The sequence below is a fragment of the Halichoerus grypus genome, chromosome 6 (assembly GCF_964656455.1).
Source record: "Halichoerus grypus chromosome 6, mHalGry1.hap1.1, whole genome shotgun sequence".
Classification (NCBI taxonomy): Eukaryota; Metazoa; Chordata; class Mammalia; order Carnivora; family Phocidae; genus Halichoerus; species Halichoerus grypus.
Window position 1 is genome coordinate 5,998,383 of NC_135717.1, and position 15,502 is coordinate 6,013,884.

Genomic DNA, 15,502 nt, shown 5'->3' on the forward strand with positions numbered 1-15,502 from the left:
CTATTGTTATTTTCCTGGATTTTACCGACGAATTAGGGCTATGCATCTGCCATCAAGTGTCCACAATGCTCATTCGCTCTTTGAAAGGATCTGACTTTGGGTTCTCACCAGACTGGCCACTGAACAGAAAAATCCAAGGGAAAGCCCCCTGACAGGAATCAGCCTGCACTTTTTATTTCCCCTCCAGAGCTGGAAATACTCGAGGTCGGAAAGTCCCCCCGCAGGACCGAATCTGCAGCCCTCCAATCGGGCCTCAGGTAAGATTCAAGCTGGAGGCGAGCCCGCGAAGGGGCAGATCTCCGGGGCCCGCTAGCGAGGGGCGCCTCCAGCAGACAGCTGGCACCCACACTCGGCCAAACCACCGCGTCGCCGGCCCGCAGCAGAGCTGCGCGCTCCCCCTTGAAGGTGGCACTACACAGCCTCCTAGGGGACACGGGCACTTCATTGAAGACTCAGTGCGAGTGAACCAAGGAGCCTGCGTTAGTGCAGCTGCCAAAGCCTCCAGCGGGGGGCGGGGGTCCCTCAGCCCTGCCCAGGGCTCAAGGATGTTGCGGGGAGGGGGGGCGGGGCTGGTAAAGTGCAATGCAGAAAAGAACTGAAGAAGCACAGTCAAGAGTAGATAGTGGTCTGGCCTGAGGCAGAAAGGAAGTGGACTAGACTGAAGAGGTCTGGACCAGCGGGGAAGTGAGAACAGGACCGGGAGAAGCGACACGATAGGATTGAGGAATTCGAGGCTGAAGGAAAGGGTGGAGGCAGCGAGACCGAAGCAAGGGGGCGGGGCTGCGAGATAAGCGAGGGCGGGACTAGGTGGAAAATGAGGGGCGGGGCTTAGGGGGAAAGTGAGAGAGGCCGGCCAAGGGAGAATAAAGGGGCGGGGCCGGGAGGGGAGAAGCCAGGGGGCAAGTTGGGGGTGGGTAGAGAGAAAGGGAGAGAGTATGGGGGAGGGGGTAAGAAGCGGAGGGCAGGAGGGAGAAGCGCGGGGGCACGTCGGAGAAGAGACCCGAAGGCGAGAGAGGGTGGGAAGGTGGTGAGAAGCGAGGGGCGGGACCGAGACCAAGGGGCGGGGCCAGGAGGGAAAGCGAGGAGGCAGGTGAGGGGAGAGGGAAGAAAGCGAGGGGGAGGAAGGGGGCTGAGCAGCGGGGGGCGGGGCCACGAGGGGAGAAACGAGGGGACGAGGCGGGGAGAGGGAAGGGAGCGACCAGGACCGAGGGGCTGAAAACGGGAGGGGGCCGGGAGGGGGGCCGGGAGGGGGGACGCGACGGGTCAGGTGGGGGGGAGAAGGAGGGAAGCCAGAGGGCCGTGGGGTGGTGGGGGGGGGGTGAGAAGCGAGGGGGCGGGGCCGGGAGCAGCGAGGGGGCGGGGTCGGGAGCGAGGAGCGAGGGGCACTCGCCGAGGGGGGTGACGAGGTCCTGGGACAACGGCCGGCGTGGGGGAGGGCCACTCCATCGGGGCGCTCTGCGGGAAATTCCGGGGCTGCTGGGGGGCCGTGCGGGGCGCCAGCGGGCGCAGGGCCGTGGGGGGGCTGGGGGGGGAGACGGGTGGGCCTCCCGCCGGCCGTACCTGTCAGACGGATCTTGATGCTGGAGCCGTTCCTGCGCGTCCCGGGGTTCGACATCTCCCGCCAACGATCAGGCAGCCGCGGATCCAGCGCCGCCGCCCCCCGGCCCGGCCCGGCCCGGCCCCGCCGCCGCCGCCTCAAGGTTACGGCTCCGGGCTGGGCGCCGGGGTCCGAGCCGGGACACAAACTCCGCGGCCCAGGCGTCCGGGCGGCGGGAGGATGGTCGAGCCGGGGGATCGGCGCTCGACCCGGCGTCCCCGACCCTCGCCCGCTCCCAGCCGAGCCCAGTCCGGAGCCGCCGCCTCCGCCGCCACCGCCACCACCTCCTCAGAGCCGGACGCCCGCCGCCCTCACCGCTTCCGCCGCCGCCGCCGCCGCCTCCCGGAGCCGCGCGCGCGCCCGCCGCCGTGCCGGCCCGGCCCTGCGCGTGCTCGCGCTGTGCGCCCCCGCGCCTTGCGTGCGTGCGCGCGCCCGCGGACACGTCGGGGCGGGGCGCGCCGCGGGGCTACGTTGCCGGCCCGGCTTGGGGCGCGCGGGGATTGGAACCTGTGGTAGGGGCTTTCCGCGTCCTTCCGCCGGGTCCGGGGCGCAGGAGATCCCGGCTTGGAAACGGAGCACGCCCTGGAGGCCCGCGGAAGGGGAAGCGAGGGTGCGGGGCCCCGTTTGGGCCCGCGAACCGTCGCCCTGGGTCTTCTCCACATTCCCCAAGGAAACGGGTCTGCAGATGCGGACGGAACTGATTTTCCAGGTCTCTCTCAAGCCCCCGGGCCCCCGATAGCTATTGAAGAGAGGTTTAGGCCTGTTACTACACACCAAGCACCTTGCACAAATAGTCATGCAACACTTTTTTTTTTTCTTAGAGAATGCAATTTCAGTGGAGACACCTCAAAGACACAAAGTCCCCTAGGTGTGTTCTGTGCAACTAGTGCGCTCTATTGACCCGTGACAGAGTTGCCAGAATGGCTGGAAGTGCCATATATGGACAAGGTAAACAGGCTGGTAGAGAGGGATAAAGTTGAGAGGTAGATGTTTGTTATTATCCAATCTGCACACAATTCAAACCAACAAAAAGGCAGCTTTACGGCCTTGTTTCTCCGCTTTCTGCTAACACTTACCCTCCCAGATTTGCAGAGTTTAACTAAAAGCTAACATTTCCCCTCCTCCCAGAGTTGCAGGGTAGAACTAAAAGCTCGTTAGGCTTTCTCCAGCAAACCAACTCCTCTTTGTGAACCTGTAATGGAGAGGAAATACTATGTTAATAAAGAGGAAAAGCTGGGCTTGTTTACCAAAGTTGTTTTTAACCAACTACCTAATTCTTTGAAAGCCTTTATTTGATTTGTATCTTAAGGAAACCAGGTTCTGAGCCTTTGCAGCCACCCCCGGCAGTCAGGGACCTTTCCTGGGGTCACAGTCTTCAGAATAGAGCCCTCTCCCTAGGGCTGCTAGACATGCCTCCCTGCCTCAGGCTGAACCCAATGAGAGCAGAGTGTCTCCTGGGCTGGATTCAAAGCTGCCTCTTGGAGGCTCAGTCAGTCAAATAAAAAGACATGCCCTTGGGTGGCTGACTCTTGATTTCAGCTTAGGTCCTGATCTCAAGCCCTGCGCTGGGGCTCTGCACTGGGCATGGAGCCTGCTTGAGATTCTCTCTCTCCCTCTGCTCCTCCCTGTTCTCACTCTCTCTCTCTCAAATAAATAAATATATCTTTAAAAAAAAAAAAAAAAGACAGGCCCAGATCATTTCTATAGCCCCTTGCAGCTCAGACTTTCAGTAATTCTAGTGAAATATCCAAGAATACAAGCTATGTTTAAGCAACAGAGCAGTAGACCCAGAATCTAGATGTTACTCTGTAGGCGACCGTCACTAAGAGTGAGTCCCTGGGGTCTGAATAAATCCATTTAGAGTCTCTAACCCCTGCCCCCAAGTGATCCCCATTCTTCTTTCAGTCCACCCAGTATCTCTCCCTTCTCTTCATTCTCATATTCAAGAAGTCTCTTCTCTCTCAATCAGACTAAACTTCTCCCTCTCTGCTTAGCCGAGTGCTGGCCCCCATTTCTGATTCCTAGCTGTTCCTGACCTAAAATCCTTCCATTTCTTAACCTCATTGTTTTCTTACCTGCCTAGATGTCTGGGCCTTCCTTTTCCTGATTGTTTCCTCAACAGGTGAGTCAGGAGGTCACTTCTGGAGGTCACTGAAAGGCATTTCATTTACTCATTAACAAGTAATTGCCGCTGTCATTTAACCAGATACACCTAACGGTGTCTTTCAACACAGCCTGCACAAGGAGGGCCTTCCTAAACGGAAGCTAATGTTTTATTCATTGGCAAACTCCAGCCACCTACTATGTGGCTAGGGACAAGGAATACAAAATAAGTCACAGGGATGGCATTTCAGAGGCTCAGTGGCCCGGATGAAACAGACACAGGAACCACTGACAAGGACACACTGACAGAGGTGTGTACTGAGGGATAGAACATGGATGACAGGACCGTTCTGCCTGGGAGGAGAAAGATGGGAAGATCACAGGAGAGTCACAGAAGACCTCGATCCAGGACTTAAATGCAGCATTCAAGTTTACTGGACAAGGGCATCGCAGGCAGAGGGAAGGGCTTGTGCAGAGGCAGGAAAATGAATGTATTTTCCAGCACAGATTTCAGTTCAAGTGCAGTAATGTTGTAGCTGCTGGATCTTCTATCTGCACACCTGACTCTATCAAAAAGTTAATAAAGATGAGGAGCGCCTGGGTGGCTTAGTTGGTTAAGCATCTGACTCTTGATTTAGGCCCACACCCTGATCTCATGGTCGTGACATCAAGCCCTGCATCAGGCTCTGTGCTCCGCAGGGAGTCTGCTTGAAGTTCTCTCCCTTCCTCCCTCCCTCTACCCCTCCCCCGCCCTGCCCAGTGCAGGCATGCACACGTGCGCTCTCGAGAGCTCTCTCTCTCTCAAATAAATCTTTTTAAAAAGTTGATAAAGATGATAAAAGGTATTGGCTCACATAAAATTCATCAGCCACAATTTTGTGCTAAACCTGCGGACCAGCCCTTATCCTGAACTTAAGGTACTTTGATATCCTTTCATTGTATATCAAATTTGTCAAAAATACTATCTTTTAAAGATACCTGGAACAAGTAGATGGGAAGTGTTTAACAATTCTGCTGAGACAGAGATGAAATTTGGTGAGTGTCTTCAAGTATCCTCTTTGCAATGACTTTACAAAAGAGCAGTTTTGACCCTGCTTTCTATGTAGGATTTGGCAGCTTATTTTATTTCTCCCAAATGTATCACTTGCCTTTGTCGGTGTTATTGGGCATTTGAAACACTTTCCAGTGGGGGTAAAAAAAACAAATCTCTCTTTGGATCTAACTGCAGTGGTTCCTAACCTGTCTTTTGATTCCCAAATCTCTTCAGGGAATCTGATGGAAACAATGGATCCTTTGCCCAGAAAAATTCATATGTGCAAATATGCACCAAATTTACATCCAATTTCAGTGGGCTCATGATCTCCTGAAACCAATTTGTGGATCCTGTAAGGTCCCATAGCCCCTAGATTAAGAACTCCTAATCTGGGGCGCCTGGGTGGCTCAGATGGTTAAGCGTCTGCCTTCGGCTCAGGTCAGGATCCCAGGGTCCTGGGATCGAGTCCCACATCAGGCTCTCTGCTCCTTGGGAGCCTGCTTCTCCCTCCGCTCTCTCTCTCTCTCTCTCTCTCTCTCTCTCTCTCTGTCTCTCATGAATAAATAAATAAAATCTTTAAAAAAAAAAAAAAAAAAAACTCCTAATCTGAAGGAAATGATCAAGCAAATCACACTGGGAATATCCCGTATGTGTATGTTCAGGAACCAACACAGCAGAAACCCCTTTGGAAGGCAGTGGCTATGCATCCTGAAAAGAGGGCAGCTGTGGTCCACACACACCCACACTCTTCTCTGGCTCCCGCACATTACCAACTGGTGCCAGAGCAAGTTAATAAAAGTCGCCAAGCCTCAGTTTGCTCATCCATACAATGGAGATAATAATGCCTCTCACCCAAAGTCATCGTGAGGTTTAAATTAGATGTAGATTTAGCAGTCGACTAGAGCAGGCCCTTGGTATATGGTAGTTCTTATAAGTACATGTAAAATACATATGCTAGTCTTTCCCCCAGACCTACTAGTGCTATTACCCTAGGGAAACCGGGGATATTGTGCAGAGGGTCCCTGGTGGCTATACCAAATACCTCTTGGGAGTACACTGCTGTACATGAGCCTCTGTGACCAGTGGCTAGGACAGACTAGCCTTTAAGATCTTTCCTAGGTCTAGGATCTGGACCTCTTCTGCTTTTCACCCAAACATTAAGTTTTTAAAACAGATATACAAAATTGTGATTAATTAGCATATTCATTTATCCTTCTATGCCTGGAAGCCTTTAATTACACCCTAAGCTTAATATTACCAATATGCAAGTCTTACTATATTATTATCATTGATAGGGTTTATTATCTTTGATAAGATCTTTTTGTTTTGTTTTATTTATTTATTTGAGAGAGAGAGCACATTCATGAGCAGGAGGAAGGCACAAAGGGAGAGGGAGAGAGAAAATCTTAAGCAGACGCCACGCTCAGCACAGAGCCCACATGGGGCTCTATCTCACAACCCTGAGATCATAACCTGAGCTGAAATTAAGAGTTGGATGCTTTACCTACTGAGCCACTCAGGCACCCCGGTAGAATCTTTTTTAATTAAAACATTTATTGACATCATTGTAGACTCACATGTAGTTATAAGAAATAATACAGAGAGATCCCTTGTGCACTGTGCCCAGTTTTCCCAATGGTAACATTTTACAAAACTATAGTATAATATCACAACCAGGATATTGACATTGATACAATCCAATAATATTCAGATTTTCCCCATTTTACTTGGACTTATGTGTATGTATATTAAGTTATATACATTTTTAACACCTGTGTGTGTTCAAGTATCCACCACCACAAACTACTGAACACACCAACACAATGCCCTCCTCATCCTCATGTCCTTTTGTCCCACCACCAACACCTGGCAACTAATCTATCCTCTATTTCTAAAATGTGGCCAATTCAAAAATGTTACATAGATGGAATCATATACAATATAGTCTTTTAGAATGGGTTTTTCTCACACAGCATAATCCCCCAGGAGACTCATCCAAATTGTAACCTGTTTCAATAGTTTGTTCCTTTTTATTATTTTTTAAAGATTTTATTTATTTATTCATGAGAGACAGAGAGAGAGGCAGAGGGAGAAGCAGGCTCCCAAGGAGCAGGGAGCCCGATGCGGTACTCGATCCCAGAACCCTGGGATCATGACCTGAGCCAAAGGCAGAAGCTTAACCATCTGAGCCACCCAGGCGCCCTAGTTTGTTCCTTTTTATTACTAAGTAGTATTCCATGACTTGGATGTATCACCTTTTGTTTAACCATTTACCCATTGGAGGATACCTGGGCTAACTCCAGTTTTTGGTTACTATTAATAAACTACTATGAACATTCATGTGCAGGCATTTATGTGAACATAATAAGTTTTAATTTCTCTGGAATAACAGCTCTAGAGTACAATTGCTGAGTCATATGGAAGTTTAGTGTTCTAAGAAACTGCCAAACTTTTTTTGAATGGCTATAGCATTTTACTTTACCTTTTTTAAAAGATTTTATTTGTTTGTTTGACAGAGAGAGAGCACGACCAAGCAGGGGGAGTGGCAGGCAGAGGGAGAGGGAGCAGGGGGCCCGAGGCAGGGCTCAATCCCAGGACCCTGGGATCATGACCTGAGCCAAAGGCAGACGCTTAACACACTGAGCCACCCAGGCGCCCCAGCATTTTACTTCTACAAGCAATGTTTCTCAGCATCCTTGCCAGCATTTGGTATTGTCACTGTCTTCCCTTTTGGCCATCCTAATAGGTATGTGGTTGTGTTTTATGGCTGTGGAATTATTTGAGATTTAGATTATTTCTTCAAATATATGCAGCCAAGTAATTAGGGACAATTCTAGAAAAAATAATTTCTTTAAAGATCCTAGATGTGGGGCGCCTGGGTGGCTCAGTCAGTTAAGCGTCTGCCTTCGCCTCAGGTCATGATCTCCAGGTCCTGGGATCAGATCCTGGGATTGAGTCCTGGGATAGAGCCCCGCATTGGGCTTCCTGCTCAGTGGGGAGTCTGCTTCTCCCTCTCCCTCTGTCCCTCCCCCTCAACCTTGCTCCTGCTCTCTCTCAAATAAATGAAATCTTAAAAAAAAAAAAAAGATCCTAGTTGAACCCCACAGTCTATGTTCAGAAACAGATAAGGTCATAGTGAAAATGAGAAAATGATTAAACTGCTATTATACATTTAAAAATGTAGTTTTGTCTATAGAGTAGTTCCCACTTAGATGAGCAGTGTTTTAAACAATTAAATTGACTATCCTAATAAAAGTAATTAAGATACTGCTAAGAATATAATAAGCTCATTTTTAAAAATTCAGACATCACATTTTTACTGTAAATAAACAAAGGCAATGCCCAGGCTTCTGGTCTACTACTCCCTCAGAATCTCATGATTTCTATTGGTCTAGAAAAATAAGATAAGTATTCTCTAAGTTTATTGTATCTCATCTGTAATATATAAGCAACAATAACCAGGGAAATCAACAAACCAAAGGAAATCCCAAGTAAGACCCTGAATCATTGTTTATTGGCTAAAAACTGTTGCTAGTTTTTGGACAAGGCTAGAGGAAGCGCTCCTGTATTCTAGACCAATGGTTCTAGAAAGTATGGTCGCCGGAGAAGGAGCATCACCAGGGGACTGTTAGAAATGCAAATTCTCAGGCAGCACCCAGACTGACTGCATCAGAAACTCAGAAGGTAGACCCAACAATTCACAGTCGAACAAACCCTCCGGGTGATTCTGATACACGCTTGCATTTGAGAGCCACTGTGAAAGGCACGTAGTTACTTTCCTATTGTCCTAACTGAGCAGTGATGTGCAAAATCCAAAACAAAGATACTTTGGCCAGGATGTCAAAAACAACTATAGGTAACTTAATCAAAAATGGGATGTATTAGAAGAGTTTCAGGTGCGGGGGGGTGGGGGGGGGGGTAGGTCACAGAATCCTTGCTAGGTTTCATGATAGAATACGGGCAGTGATCAAAACATCCGGACAGCCAAGGAGATCTTTCTCTTAATGAGAAACAGTATGGCCAGGACGCCACCCCTGCTCCCCTAGGACTTAACGCCATCTGTCCGTACATCTCAAGATTGTAAGCACCAGAAGGAGTTCCCAATTGGCTGAGTCTAGACCAGGCCCCACGCCCTGGCTGCCAGGGGACAAGAGGGGAAGATAAAGCCACTTTGACTTTTGTAGTGGGAACTGGGCCACTGCCTCCTGCCCAAACTACACACAGTAGGGCTTTCTCCCTAATAGGAAGAGAACTGAACAACTCCCACATGGCTAATGTCTGCCCCAGGAATGTGATGGGGGAAGGAAAGCAGCAGACTAACATTTGCTGTGATTGGAATAAACTGATAACCAGGAATTTAGAGTTCAGTATTTGATTCCCCAAGCACGTGCTGATTCTCATGCGAAGACAGAGGAATCCTGACAAGAGGAAAGGCTGAAGGAATTCACTGGAAAATTTATGAATCACACACTCTTGCGCTAATTATAAAAAAAAAAAAGACTTGTAGTAAGTGCCCATCTGTGACAAATATTAACCAGGGCTTGTGCTGGCAAGGAGGTGACCCAATTTCCCAGTCCTGCAGATGTGCTGAACCAGTCACCAAATCATTGCTCTCTGCATTCTGCACAGTGTTTGAATCACTCATCTTTCTGCGGAGATCCAGCAAGGCTCTAATCTTACCCTGATTGTGCAAAAATAGAAAGAAGTGCAGATGAATGTGATAAAGATTCTCCTAGTACCAAGAAAGGGGCGGGAGCTGCGTACCTCATTATTTAAAGGCATTCATATAAACAAATTAAGTTAATTTGGGGTTCTGTTGTGTGTGAGGGAAGGATGCTTATATAATTATTAGCTTCCACTCCTGCTAAGTGAACATGATAAAGATTTTCAGCGATAGCTATTTCTAATCCAAGTTCATCCTTTCTTCGGTGCCTGTCCATAGCACTGTCCATGTGCTGCAAAGTAGACCCTTTGTCCATCTATCCATCTCTCTAGACTGCATCAATCCTCTGTCTGCCCAGGATCCCCCTGGAAGGATAGGGGAGGATGGGGCTTAGGCCACAGAATAGATGCCCATTTTTTCTTTCCAGGAATACGGTTTTGTCATTTGTATGCACCAATTTATAATATAAGTTCACTTTTCCTCTTTATTGTACAGTAGAAGATAAGCAAACATTTATTAGGAAACTTCAATGTGCCAGACAACATGCTAATGTGCAAGGAATTTTTTTTTTTGCTATTATAAACATTTTTGTTGTGAAATATAACACATGTAAGGAAAGGTGAAACTCCTATGTAGTCACCAGGAGGTAAAGAAATAGAACGTTGCCAGACCCCAAAAGACCCCTACATTCATCCTCCCAATCACAATCTTTCCCAGCCTCCTCCCGGGGTAACCATTCTCCTCTTATTGTAATCATTTCTTTGCTTTTATTCATAGTTTTATTAATGAAGTATGAATCCTTAAGTATACGGTTCTCTTTTGCCTGTTTTTGAACTTTAAGTGGAACTATACAGTATGTACTATTTTGCATCTGAGTTTTTCTTTTTTTTTAAAGATTTTATTTATTTATTTGACAGAGAGAGACACAGCGAGAGAGGGAACACAAGCAGGGGGAGTGGGAGAGGGAGAAGCAGGCTTCCCGCTGAGCAGGGAGCCCGACGCGGGGCTCGATCCCAGGACCCTGGGATCATGACCTGAGCCGAAGGCAGACGCTTAACGACTGAGCCACCCAGGCACCCCGCATCTGAGTTTTTCTAACTCAACATTACGTTTCTGAGATTTATCCACATTATTGTGTTGTGGCTATAGTTCATTTATTTTTATTGTTTGCGTAGTATTCTTTGTATGACTATACTTCAATTTATCCATTCATAGACATTTGAATGTTCCACTTTGGGGCTAATATAAACATTATGTTAAACTGCATTTTGACTAATATGAGCATTATATTAAACTGCATTTTCTGATTTCTAATAGGGTATTACTTTGGCTATTTGGAATCCCTTTAGCGAAGTGCATATGCAATGTTTTGGGTTTCTTTCTCCATTTTTCTATGGGATTTTCTGTCTTTCTTACGGATTTATAGGCATTCATTACGTAGTTTGGATATGAGCTGTCAGGTTTTTTCCCCAATTTTTTTATTTTGGCAAAATATGCATAATATAAAATTTACCATCTTAACCACCGTTAAGTGTAAAGTCAGTGGTATTAAACACATTCATAATGTTATGCTTCACCACCATCATCCATCTCCAGAACTCATTTCATCATGTAAAACAAACTCTGTACCCATTCAACAACTCCTCATTGTCTCCTTCCCCAGCCCCTGGCAATTACCATTCTGCTGTCTCTGCGAATTTGACTATTCCAGAGACCTCATATAAGTGGAATCATACAATATTTGTCTTTTTGTAACTGGCCTGTTTCGCTTAACATAATATCCTTAAGATTAATCCACATTGCAGCAGGTATCAGAATTTTCTCCCCTTTTAAGGCTGAATGATATTCCATTGTATGGAGAGACCATACTTTGCTAATCCATTCCTCTGTTGATGGACATCTGGGTTGCTTCCATGTTTTAGCTATTGTAAATAATGCTGTTGTGAACACAGGTGTACAAATCTCTCTTCAAGACCCTGCTTTCGATTCTTTTGGGTAGATACCCAAAAGTGGAATTGCTGGATCATATGGTAATTCTATTTTTATTTTTTGAGGAATCACCACTGGTTTCCATAATGGCCATACCAGTTTACATTCCTACCAACAGTGTAAAAGGGTTCCAATTTCTCCACATCTTCACCATCACTTGTGTTTTCTGGTTTTTGATAGTAGCCACCCTAGTGTCCGTGAAGCGGTATCTCATTGTGGCTTTGATAATGCATTTCCCTGATGACTGACATTTATCATCTTTTCATGTGCGTGTTGGCCATTTGTAGGTCTCTGGAAAAATGTCTATTCAAGTCCTTTGTCCATTATTGAATCAGGCTGTTTGGCAAAGAATTTTAAAAGGTCGATGAGGTATGGTCCCTGCATTTTTGTGGCTCATGTCTGGTAGTGGAAACCATCACATAAGCAAATAACATATAAATAAGGCAGAAGAGCCACACTGAAGTCTTCCCTTTCTTGTGGACATCAATATGCTATTGGTGTCCATAGGCAAGGGGAAGGGTTTGGCTGCTTCACCTGGATGTATGTGAAAAAAAAAAAGAACTTGCACGTGCCTTAAGCAGCAAGTTTCTAAAGAGTTTCAAAAATGAGCTGTGATCCATTCAGAAACATCACCAATTTAAATTTGATACTCAGGATGTATGGTTGGTAACTTTATTTCTCATAAGGCAGCCCCAAAACCTTTGCTTTTTAAAAGATTTGAGCAGCTTTCTCAACAAGCCACATCTATTTCTGCCGTGAGTTTTTATCTTAGGTTGTCACTTAGAGGTATAATCAACTTAGACATTGCAGTTTGCTCAGCAAGCAAAGTCTGTGATGTCTTAACTAAGCACAGGACAGGACTGCCATGCCTCTCTCTAATAAGTGAGAGTCTTTGGAATCAAATGGGAATACAGTTTTCTTCTGAGGAAAGAACTAGCTGCAAAGGAGAAAAACTGTACTTTCTACAGTTGCATTTGTGGATGATGGTTGGATTCTCTACTCATTGATGAAAATTAAGAATCTTGAATATTGTTATCCCAAATAAACTATATTGCATCTGAATGGGATATTTTGATAATAAAGGGCTGGTCTTAGGAGAATGCCTTCCTTCGAAAAAGGGTAGAGCTAAGAATCATTAGAGATGTTTCATGGAACCCATCAGCTAATGCATCCTTCGCCTAAAGGAGTTTCCATACTCTGAATGCAATCCTTGGCAGAATAATTCCTATTTAAGCAGGAGGGGAAAGGGGGTGGGGGACTGGGGTCAACAATGAATGACTTAGGCAAGCTATGAACTTGCCAGTGCCTGAAATACAGTATTGGGGTAGCCCTAGGGTTTTTTTGACAAAGAGCTATTTCTCTTCTTATTGGGAAGAATTGGACTGCAGGTTCAAAAGAAAGAGTTGCCAACTTGACCCTCAGTCACTCAGCTTAGAACATTCCTGGGGTTTTGACAGAAGAGTACCTATAGTTAGGAAGCCAGATTTATGGCCGCAGGCAAAGAGAAAGCAAGCCCATGTCTACAGCATACCTGGTTATTATAGTAGGTATACTCCTTGGAAATCCTTAGAGAAGTCCTATAAAAATCACTTTGAAGCCTCCCACATCTGCACCTGTGTCTTCACCTTCCCAACAGTGATGGTGGAAGGTCCCCCCCATCAAAAAAATCACTTTCAAGCCTCCTTTGGATCCCGATATCTTGATGACCCAGACGTTACCTTCCCTACCTTTCCTTAAGACTAGAGACATGTCACAAACTCTTTAACAATCACCAGAGTTTCCTTTCCTTAAAATGCACAGAGAACTAAGAACCCAAGGCATATAAGAACCAGCGTAAACCCAGAACAATTAATTCCCTAGCAATCCTCCCATTAGGGATACAACTGGGAGTGGATGTGGCATCAGCAGAGTGAGCTTAAATACTCTATTTGCTGGCTATGTGATCATGGGTGATTCCCTTACATCTCTGAGCTTCAATTTCTTCTTCTATAAAATAGATATAATACCAACATCATGCCACTTTTATAAGAATTACTGGTATGGAAGATGTTATCTGTGAAAACCCTTTGTAAAAGTGTCATTTAAATAATTGTTCTTAATCTAGGGGTGCCTGTATCTAAACCTGCAGCTTTCCAGAGAAGACTTTCCTTTATAAATTTACTCAACTGAATGTGTAGGTAGGAACCAGAACTTTATAAGTAATACAAGTTCCCATAAGTTTTAATAATTGCTAAGTGTTACGATTCTCCCACTCCCCCCTCTGCCCCTGCAAAAAAAAAAAAAAAAAAAAAAACAACACTTTAAAAGCTTTCTAAACAATCACGTTTCTCAAAAACAAGCAAACCAGAGATATGGAATCTTTTCCCATTTATGATTCACCCAAACCAAGTGAAAGGGTGTTTACTTTAGAGAAGAGAAACTCACACACTGAAACACCTTTTTATTACTGGTAACTCCCAAGTCATTCACCAGACTTTCATTGTGTGGAGTTATGCTTCAGGAATTTAGGACTCAAATTCATATTCGTGCAATACACCATGAGATTACAAAATTCTAATGTCTTTGAGGTTTTCTATTTTTAATTATTATTAAAAACACTACCAATGACAGAATTGGGACTACCCCTCTCTTCTAGCCAGAGGTTATCAACTTGGTGAATAGTCTCCCAGAATGTTTTTTCTATACATATATTACCAGATATATAATATTCTCACAAATAATAATATATATACACTGGCATTTCTTCATTTAATTTAAGACATTATCTGGCTCCCCATTATGGAAGATAAGGAGTTCCCTCCTCCTGACTCCATTTTAGTACTTGCTTTGTATTTTTGCTTCTTCTATTTGTACTTTAAAATTTTTTTGAGCTAGTGTTTGCTCTTCCATCAGCGCATAACTCATGATGCCCTCCACATTAGATGATGATATCAATACCCTTACCCTCTCTTATAGTTGTCCTCTATACTCCCACCTCCATATTTATCAGCTGAACCCTGACAATGTTAAGGATGACAACATTCACATTCTCTTCTGCAAGCAGAGTTGACTTCCCTGTTTTGTCTGCTGGTTCCATGAGTTGATCGTTGCAGGATCAAAATTAAAATCACACCACATTTTGGTTTGCTTCCTGTTTGGCCATGAGTTTCTTACATAATTTTTTACCTGTTATTTCTAATTGCCTTACTTTCTTCTTATTGATGGAAGAGATTTATGTTTTCTTCATCAAGTCATTAACATAATCTGGCTTCTTAGTCATTCTGTTACTTTGGTCTATTTCATTTCTCTCATTGAAAACATTCTATCTGGAGCTGCCTTTCTGTTCTAATAAGGAACAAACAGCTTTCCAGCTTCACTGTACAACTGTTATCCTGGGATTGCATTTCAATGGACTTCTGAGTTGATTCCACTATTTCTTGTATATTATGTTTTTCTTTTTGGTGATGATGGGGGGGTGTGGGTAAGATTGTTTCCACCCTTTTTTGATGGTGTACATTCTCAAGTAGCTTACTTAGAATGTACTTGAAAGGTAACCCTCCTGAGTTTATATCTGAAAATACCATTGTACTTTATGTGACTATAGAATTCTCAGTTGTAAGTAATTTTCCCTCAAAACTTTCAAGGCTTTGGGGCGCCAGGGTGGCTCAATCAGTTAAGCATCTGCCTTTGGCTCAGGTCATGATCCCAGGGTTCTGGGATCGAGCCCCACATTGGGCTCCCTGCTTACCAGGGATCCTGCTTCTCCCAGCTCTTGCTCTCTCTCTCAAATAAATAAAATCGTAAAAAAAAAAAATAACAACTTTCCAGGTTTTGTCCCATTATATTCTACCATTCAGTGCCCCCAGAGAGAAATCTGATGTTAATCTCATTCTTTTGTACATAACATTGTTTCTCTCTGGAAATTTTTTGGATCTTCTATTTATTCTTGGTCATCTGAAATTTTACAACATTGAACGTAGATATTCATCTTTTTCTCATTTATTCAGCTTTGCATTCCAAGTGAGTCTTCAACTTAGAGATTCCTTCAACCTAGAGATTCCTTCAATTCTGATAAATTTTCTTTTATGATCTCTTTGATAATATCTTTCCCTGTGATTTCTCACTCAATTTTTTGCTT

General features: G+C 45.1%; 2 protein-coding genes and 1 long non-coding RNA gene across 6 annotated transcripts in view; 1 reads left to right on the forward strand and 2 right to left on the reverse strand.

Moving 5' to 3' along the window:
* Nucleotides 1–1,924, reverse strand: part of SMURF1 (SMAD specific E3 ubiquitin protein ligase 1) — a 109,792-nt gene extending 107,868 nt beyond the window's left edge. The window contains exon 1 of one of the 2 annotated variants that reach the window (XM_036064870.2): nt 1,561–1,924. In XM_036064870.2, the coding sequence (XP_035920763.1) occupies nt 1,561–1,615 (55 nt within the window). In that variant the 5' untranslated portion in view covers nt 1,616–1,924. Of the gene's footprint in view, nt 145–1,560 lie in introns of those variants that run through there. The other variant, XM_036064871.2, reaches the window with a different exon arrangement.
* The window catches only part of LOC144382208 (uncharacterized), a 27,928-nt gene continuing 12,500 nt past the window's right edge, over nt 75–15,502 (forward strand). The window contains exon 1 of one of the 2 annotated variants that reach the window (XR_013448682.1): nt 75–257. This is a non-coding gene — a long non-coding RNA (uncharacterized LOC144382208). The remainder of the gene's footprint in view (nt 258–15,502) is intronic. The other variant, XR_013448681.1, reaches the window with a different exon arrangement.
* Nucleotides 2,420–15,502, reverse strand: part of KPNA7 (karyopherin subunit alpha 7) — a 53,899-nt gene continuing 40,816 nt past the window's right edge. For both annotated transcript variants that reach the window (XR_013448680.1, XR_013448679.1), the window contains 2 exons: nt 3,673–3,748; nt 2,420–2,789 (listed from right to left, as the gene is read on the reverse strand). The gene's annotated coding sequence lies outside the window, so the exon portion shown is untranslated. The remainder of the gene's footprint in view (nt 2,790–3,672; nt 3,749–15,502) is intronic.